Source organism: Rhinolophus sinicus, chromosome 18 (assembly GCF_057876585.1).
Source record: "Rhinolophus sinicus isolate RSI-liver-muscle chromosome 18, RSI-T2T, whole genome shotgun sequence".
Classification (NCBI taxonomy): Eukaryota; Metazoa; Chordata; class Mammalia; order Chiroptera; family Rhinolophidae; genus Rhinolophus; species Rhinolophus sinicus.
Window position 1 is genome coordinate 111,205,344 of NC_142518.1, and position 8,946 is coordinate 111,214,289.

Sequence of the window (8,946 nt, forward strand, 5' to 3'; positions counted from 1 at the left end):
AGCTGCTGCATGCTGTCAGGCGAGATTCTTCATCGCCATCATCATGACCCCATCAACAGCTTCTTTCTCCCTCCAGCTCACAATACCAGAGGTCTCCATGTTCTACAGTGGTAGACTGTTCACGCACATGCAGTAACAGGGACCAGATTTACCCTGCCACTTACTTGAAAGACACCCCCAACCACACAAAGTATACAAAATAGGCTGTAAAGAAATCGGGTATCAGGTAATGAAGGCCGGTGATCTCTGGCAAATGAGAGTTCAGCCATGCATTTGCCCCAGCTGACTGTCGGGAGAGGGAGAGGAGTTTCCTGGCAGAGCCCAATGGATACCCCAAGTTTAGGAGATGGAACTGAAATTCTCAGCACCTGGAACTGGCAGGATGGAGGACCAGAGAGAAGAGAGCGGCAGAGGGAGAGGACCCTGCACACACGCGGACAGTCCCGCTGGAGAATTCTGCAGACCACTGGTCAGCACAGGCATGTGAGGAAAGCACGCGAGGCTGGGGGAAGGACCACCCGAAAGGATGAAAGGAAGGGGACGATGCCCAGGGCTCAAGCAGGACAGGTACTAGTGGCTGTCCCCACCAGCCAGAATTGTTGTGACCTGCACAACACAAGCCGTGGGAAGGCGAGGGAGGCGGCGAGGGTTAAACTATAATAAAGAGACAGAGACTCACATACAGTTAAATCACAGAGGACCAAGGGACTCACAGCCTCAAGAGACTGGAGCCCCGAATCGGGTCACTGACAGGATTTATTGGTTACAAACAATGAACATCACATGATTAGAGGCAGGGTCTGTGAAACTCTTACACCATTTCAAAAAAATGATTTCAATACCCAATTATTTATCCCAAAGCAGCCGAAGCATATTGTCCCTAGATGACTAAGGTGCGGTATGCACCTCCCTAGGGGAGAGAGGCTCTCACGGTGAAACTGTCCCATGAGCTGAGCAGAAAGAGCTTGATCTTATCCTCTAATGGGCCTCTCTCACAATAAGGTGAGAGGGAGTAGCAGGGGCCAGCAGCAGCTTCCCACAAGAACAAAGGAAGGAGGGGCAAGGCTCCTTCCTATTATTTCTTTTTTTTTTTTTTTTTAATTAAATTTATTGGGGTGACAATTGTTAGTAAAGCTACATAGATCTCAGGTATACAATTCTGTATTACATCATCTATAAATCCCATTGTGTGTTCATCACCCAGAGTCAGTTCTCCTTCCATCACCATATATTCGATCCTATTATTACTTATAACAGCTCATTGGGGTCTCAGCGGGGGGTCCTGTCTGGCTTGAGTTGTCCCTCCTGCAAGGAATCTTACTTGTCGTTGACCGCAGACCCTTCTCTTGAAGACCAGAGGGAGAGACTCAGGATATTATAAACTCCATCGCAGAGAGGCGCAGTCCCACAACTTCTTCTTTCCTTAGGGAAAGGTTGGGGGGGACAAACGGCTAGGCTGCTGTGTGACCACACAGAATGGTAAACCTCACAATTTGGGAGGCATCGGGCAGGGCGCTCAGGAGGAAGGGTCTTGCCTCAGTCGTGTGGGGAAAAAAATGACTCCCACACTGAAAGAGCCCACGCAGCAAATTTTCAGAGTCAGACTCTAAAGGATCCGACTGTTTCCAGCATCCAGAACAAAGCTCAAAACATATGTCTAGGCCTACAAAGATATCCAGCCCCCAAGGGAAAATCATGTCTGGCATCCAATCTAAAATTACCAGGCATGCAAAGAAGCAGGGGAATCCAACTCCATAACGAGAAAATATACTAACCAATAAAAAGCATCCAAATTGAAAAGGAAGTAAAATTGCCTTTATTCTGAGAAAACATGATCATCTTAGAGAAAATCTGACAGCACTTAAAGAGGAGCTGCTAGAATAAGTGAGTTTAGCAAGCAATGCAATGTATTTTATAGGGAGCTCATTCCTGCCAACGAAAGGCTTAACCAATTGTCCCAGCACTTTTCTTCACTGACCTGACACACTGCCAGTCAGCCCACAAAGCTCTGACTCTAGTATATCTGGGTTGTTTGCTCTTCTCATGCAAACTACGTTTTTAAAAATGTTTGCCAAGGAGACCCAGCAGTGGCAAGGAAGTGGGAAACCAGCATTCTGGTGGGAGGGTATATTTTCTGGAGAGCAATTCTGCACTGTAGATTGACAGCTTTAAAAAATAAATCATAAATATTTAACACAGTAAGTCTACCTCTTGGAATCTATCTTATGGAAACAATCATTCATGCAAAGATTTATACACAAGAATTCCATTGACTCATCCATTACCTATAATAGGACAAAAAAAATTGAAAATACAGTTTCCCTGAAAATAAGACCTAGCTGGACAATCAGCTCTACTGCGTCTTTTGGAGCAAAAATTAATATAAGTCCCTGTCTTACAGTAAAATAAGACCAGGTCTTTAATATAATAATATGATATAATATAATGTAATATAATATAAAGACAGGGTCTTACTAATTTTTGCTCCAAAAGACACATTAGAGCTGATTGTCTGGCTAGGTCTTGTTTTCGGGGAAACACGGTAATTTAAATGGCCAATAATTACATTATAATGTATCTTTTATACCTCCATTCAATAATGCTTTTGAAGAATTTTTAGTGGAAACGTTCATGTTAGATTAAAAATATCAGTAAAAATGCAAAATATTATACATTATATATTATTGTTATACATTTACTATATAAAATACAGGTTTAAAACTAAGGAAAGATTCCAAAATGTTGACAGTAGTTAATACTGAATGACAGGCCCCATCTTCCATTTCCTAAATTGTCTTCAGTTACCTGGTAGTGCTTGAATATCTGAATCCCAGACCTCTCCTCCAACCCTGGGACAAAGGCAAGACTATTAGGTGCTGTAGTTTAAAAGAAAATCAGACATGGAATAGTAGTAGCTCAGTTGTTGTCTGCAGTAAGGACCAAACAAATGAAGTGAACCCCCAGTGTCCAAGGGCCGGTACAGGCAAAAGATTTAGGGCTCCATAATAAAGTGGCAACTACTGCAATAATCACTGTCGTAGGAAGGATCCAGTGCCTAGGATGGGACACAAGGTTTTCCTAGCTCAGGCTTAGCGGGAAAGAGGGGGCCCAAAGCGCTGCATGGTCCGCATCACCAGGGAAAGCTGGTCAAGAAAGTTGATGATGGACATTCGGAGGAGGCGAGAATCATCAGCTCTCCAGCGGCTAAATGTGAGGAAAAAAGAAAATCAAGTTAGAGGTGGTGACGCCTCCCCATCCTTGCTCTGCCCCTCAGGCATCTGAAACCTTTGCCGTCTCCATTACGATATCTCCCCCTTAGACTGCACCAAGTCCCTCCCCTAGACCTAACCCTTGAGTGTCTCCACCTCTCCAATAAAGCGCCTCTCGGTAGAGACTGGCCCTGCCACCCTCCACCTCCTGTCCCTCCTAGAGCTTACACCGCTAGGACGCTGCCGCTCACTGTGAACTCCTTCCGAACCGCCCCTGGGTGGGGTTCCGCATCTGGGGCCAGAGACCCACAGGCGATGTCAGCCTCCAAGGGGGACGGGAAAGGCACACTGAGGGCGCTGGAAATTGTGTCAAGGCACCATCCACACAGACTTTGTGCCTCGGGTACCTTCTCTGGCCACCTTGACTAGTCTCACTCCTTACAGGACTCACTCCCAGACCACCCCTGGCCCTAATCCCCGCCCCCAGCCACCCCGTTCCCCACCTGCTCTCATTTCTTCTCCTCCTCCAGACTCCTCCTGGCCTGTACACCCCCAAGCTGCCCCTGGTTCCTTCTGTTCCCCTTTCCACACCCGACGCGTCCGTCCCTCTGCACCCAACGCCCCCCTCCCCGCAGACAGCCCCCAGCGTATTCCCCGTTGTCCCTTCGGGTAGGATACAATATATGTAGTGGGTTTCCCGGTCTTCTGGCCGTGGACGCTGCATCTCCGCCCGGCTCTGGGCCATGCTGTGCTCGCAGGACACGAGGAGCTCCGCCAGACGCTGGGGCCGCCGTGCTCGCACTGCCCGGGCCTCCCGGGCCTCCCGGGCCTTCCGCTCCGGTGCAGCCTGCGTCTGCTGCCCGCTGCATGGCCACGGCGCTCCGCCTTCGACCCCGCCCTCGCCCTCGGAGAGCTGGTCTAACCGACAGACTGCGCTCTCCGCGGGAGGCTGAGGAACTGCAGCTCCTTTCCGAAGCTCTGCCCCTTCGCACTGACTCCGACCAGAGGCCGGCCGCCACCGGGCCCTAGTAAGGACTCCGGGTGTGTGGTGAGTTCCCGCCAAACCTGCCCGGCAGCCCGTGGGCCCCGGGAGACCCTGTGGTGGCCTAGACAATGAGCCCTCCCTCATGAAGCTCTGCCCCTAAGAGCAACATGTGGCCCCCAGTGTGCCCGCCTAACCCGTCCTGCCTTAGCCCCCTCCACCTACCTCGTGTGAAGCACCAGACAGGTGGTTGCTTTCCCGCCCTGTCACTTCCTTGGGCCCAATGTCCCCAAGAGATGTGGCTCAACGTACTTGCAGTGATTTGTGGAGGGAGGTGAAGTCGGGTAACCCACAAGGGATGGTGTTCTGCATCCCACCCCCATTGCCAATGTAGATGGGGAAACCAAAGGGGGCTTTAAAGGGGACGACGGCCCAATCATATCTGCATTTTTAGAAACGAAGTGGGCGGTGTGAAGGTCAAGCCTGACAGCAGGGAGACCCAAACAGAGGCAAGGAAGGAAACAATAGGGACCTGAGATAAAGTAGTGGCAGTGCTAACAGGGCTAATGTCATCTGTGAAAAATCAGGATGCAAAACCAAAATCACTAAAATCCCAATTTAGTAAATTACCATATACATGCACTGAAACTTAGAACAATACACCAAAATGTAAATACTCATTACCACTGTGTGATGGCACACTGGATTATAACTGCCTTTTTGTGTTTGTCCGCAAATTTTTGACGATGACCTTATATGACATTTTAAATCAAAAACAAGTTCTTAAAGTGACATGAAATTTCTGACAGTGATTGTCATGGTAGTTTTCTATTTTCCTCTTTTGTAATCATAAGGAAGGACATAAAGCTGAGCTATATCACCAAATCCTGTTGGAGCTCCCCCTCAAAACAGCCCCTCATCAGTCCACTTTCTCTACTGCTCCATTGCTAGTCTCCAGTGGGAGCCACCATCTCTCCCTGAACAGCTTCCTGTCTGGTTTCCTTCTACACTTGCTGCTCTAGAGCCTGTTCTCCACACAGAAGAATCAGGTCTTAATTTTTAGTATAAATCACATCATATCACATCCCTGCTTAAAATCCTAAAACGATTTCCCATTGCCCTTGGAATCAAATCTAAACTCTTTACTGTAGCTTATGTCAACTGATGGTTGTTGGTGCCAATTCAATATTACCTGGAATCCCCAGTTTGGGATGCAGTGAAGGACAATTTATTCAGCACAAAAAGCTTAATTGTGCCACAGCCCAGCTGTGAGAATGTTCAATAGTGTTACAGCTCAATTATGAGAGAACACAACTGTGGAACAGCATGCCTGTGAGGTGGCTCTGGGGCAAATCAGCACCAGGGTGAGGGCCCTCTAAGGCTAGACAGCTCTGCTCTGCTCCACTCCATTCTGCTCCACTCTGCCCTGTTCTGCTCCACTTGCTCTTCTCCGCTCTGGTCCACTGAGACTTCTTGTGTATTTGGTCTTCAGTGTTTCAGCTCCAGCCTGGGAAACACACTCCAGTCTTCGGTGTAAAGGGAAAGTGTACTCTCCAAGACAGAAGTTAAGTCTTGCCCCTGGTCCCTGATTGGTCCATCCTCATGCAAATGACACTCCAAGTTCTTACAGTTTGATTGGTCCAAAAAGCACTGTCCTGATTGGTTAGAATGGAGCTTCTCTGATTGGTGGGTGAAGATGCTGATGAGGGTGTAATTACACAGCTCTGGTTGGATGGGGAAAGTTTCAGTCTTATTCGTTGAAATAGGATTCCAGGAACTACTTTATAAGGGTTGGCCCAGACGGCAGGAACACACTACAGGCAGGCAGTTCAGTGTAGGCTTCTCCTGAAGCAGGGCTTGCATGAAAGGCCCCTGTTTAGAAACAGCTGCTAGGCTCTGTTTGATTTTTTGTTTGTTTTTGTTTTTGTTGTTGTTGTTTTTTGAACCCAGTAATCCACTAAGATCCCTTCTTAGTAGGTATCTTGTTAGGATCCACACTTGTAAAAGCCCTGGGTGACCTGGCTGCCACCTCCTCCACACTCTACCCTCACCTGCCTGCTTCCTCATTCTCTGCAACCTCTGGGGGTTTTCTGTACTCCTGACCAGAGGTGACCCACCCCCAGTCCTTTGCACTTACTCTTCTGTTTGGAAGACTATCCCCAAACTTTCCCATGGCTGGCTCTTTCTTGTCATTAGGATCTTGGCTCCAATGTCACCTCTGAGAGGACCTCTGGGTCACCAGTCTAACATACTACCCCCAGGCATGCTTCATCACATTTGCCCACTTTAATTTGCTGCATAGCATTTCTAATAATCTGAAATTATAACCTTGTTTTGTTCACTTCTATATTGTTGATATACCATCTCTAGTACCTTTATTTTTTTTGTTCAGTGCAGTTTATGCAATAGGTGGTTTGTTGCCTGTTGAATAAAAGAGTATTACTAAGTACAAAACTCGATCACTGTCATGGACCCAGCAATCTGCAGGTAGAAAGTTACTTCACAAATAGGAAACAACATATGTACAATGTTGCTCCTTATAACCTAATCAGTAACAGAAAGTTATTGGATACAATGTACATGTCCACCAGCAGGGAATTGGTGAAATAAACTACAGCACCTTCATGCAACAGTCCTAAGCAGCAATAAAAAAAAAAGAATGAAAAAGTGAAATGATTTGCAGGATACATTGTTATGTGAAAAAAGCAGAGTGCAAAGGATACACACACTCATGGACACCACGCACTCTCAGACACACATACTCATTGGGAAAAAGACACAAGAAGGAGATACCCCAAACTAATGAAAATGGTCACCTGGAGGAGGTTGACATGGGTATAGCATTTCTTGGAATATACCTTTTTGTGTAGTTTTGACTTTGAACCATGTAATATTTTACATGTCCAAAAATACATTTGAAAGAGTGGAAAAGATCAAATGCTAAAATTTAATAAAATCAAAAACAAATGAGGCTAAGTGAATATCCAATTTATAACAAAACCATACAGAGAAAATAATTCAGGTGCCTTTTAAACTCAGCAGTCTGACTGTACTCCCTTCACAGGATGTATTCTAAGGACAAAAGTCACTGGCCTTACTCTTAAGATGTTTGTTGTTGGCAACGGTAGTGATGATGTGACTCTGAAACTATTTTGGGTGTACTTTAAGACAGACTCTATCTGGTAGAGCAAATGAGTAAATATATCTACGTTGTCGGGAATGAGAATTCTCACTGTGGAATAAGGGAAGGTGACAAAGAACTGTGACACTGGATTGAAATTGGGGATTGCAGTATGAACTCTTAAAAATATATTTCCTAGTTTTGTCCACTGAAAGAGTCTAGAAGCAATGACACCCTGAGAGCAATGAGCACACCCTGCACCCAGACCTTGTGTCCACGACGACATTCTCCACTAAAAGGAACCAGACCTCCTCGGAGAAATGGCTGATTCCAGGGCTGGGACAGGAAAAAAACACAAGATGAGCCTGAAGTACATTACTCTTAGGAGTTGCTCATGTGGTTAAGGCAACCTGCACCTTGACCACGTGATCAAATTGAGCCTTCTCAACAGTGGGATGGCCTGACCAGAAAGTAAGGAAGTGCTTTAAAAACAAAAGGTCATGAGGCGTGTCAAAGGGACATAGTTGTCAACCAGGAAGAACCAAAGCTAGAACAATTTGAGCATCCAAAAGGATATTAAACCTATTGGAGAGGAGTATGACTGGAAGGGGGCACCAGGGAAGGTGCTGCAGTGCTGGCAATATTCTGTATTTCAATCTGGAGAGGATAGATACGTAGGAGTATTCACTTTAAAAATCCATCAATCTGTAAAGTGATGATTTATGCACATTACTGTACGCATGCTATAGTCCAATAAAAACTGCCCCCTAAAATGACACTCTTGGATTCTAAGTTGTTGAATAATAATAATAATAAAATGCATCCACGGTGATAACTTTGATAACTGGGCAAAGAGAGCAGGGAAAAAGGAGAAATGCCAACTAATAATTGTAGAAAAAAAGAATCAGAAAACCATCATTTGCAGCCACCAATGCAATTTATTCAGGGAAGAATCATCCTTGGATGGTGAAACCATTAGATAAAGGCTGTTGGGGAAGAGAATATTCACAGGGCCTCAAGGTATCACCCTAGATATTACTTGTGCATTAGGAAGGGAAAAATGCAACTTTGCCACCGAGAGACCCGGCAGCCTCCTCCTTGACCATGTGATCAAACTAACAAAGCCCCCCTAAGAGTGGGACAGCCTGACCCCGTGCCTCCTGATGGTGGGTGGGGGGGAGGGAAAGACACAGCACACCCTTGGCAGTGCTCTAGTCAAAACGCTTAAGCGGAATCTAATGAGGAAGGAATCAGGCAAATCCAGACTCTGGAACATTCTACAAGGCAACAGCTCTGGACTGTTCCAAAAATATTGTTCCCTGATTGCCTATGGAGAAGGGAGAGTTGGGAGAGGCAAAGGTAGCTTCCTGCTTCCTGTCATTAAAAGCCTGGCTGAGTGACGTTGCCATTCATCCAGGCAGGCTAATGTGGGTGCCAAGATGAAGGGAACTGTGTCTTCCAGTCCCGGTGTTGCTAGCATTTGGGACATGACAGGCACTCAGTGGACGTGTGCTAAAAGCATGAATGAGATGTCTGCAGGAGAGCCAGGAGCTGTCTCAGAATCACACCACAGACGCGGGAGTGAAGGTGGACAAGCTCCCCTGAGAGAAGAGAAGGACTCCAGGGACAGATAA

General features: G+C 46.4%; 1 protein-coding gene across 1 annotated transcript; it reads right to left on the reverse strand.

Moving 5' to 3' along the window:
- Nucleotides 1-680: 680 nt before the first annotated feature.
- Nucleotides 681-4,219, reverse strand: LAGE3 (L antigen family member 3). Its single transcript, XM_019719152.3, has 3 exons — nt 3,888-4,219; nt 3,438-3,566; nt 681-3,204 (listed from the first exon to the last, which is right to left on the reverse strand). Exons 1-3 carry the CDS (start codon nt 4,076-4,078, stop codon nt 3,090-3,092), a joined length of 435 nt encoding a protein of 144 aa, XP_019574711.1. The 5' UTR covers nt 4,079-4,219; the 3' UTR covers nt 681-3,089.
- Between the last annotated feature and the right edge of the window lie 4,727 nt (nt 4,220-8,946).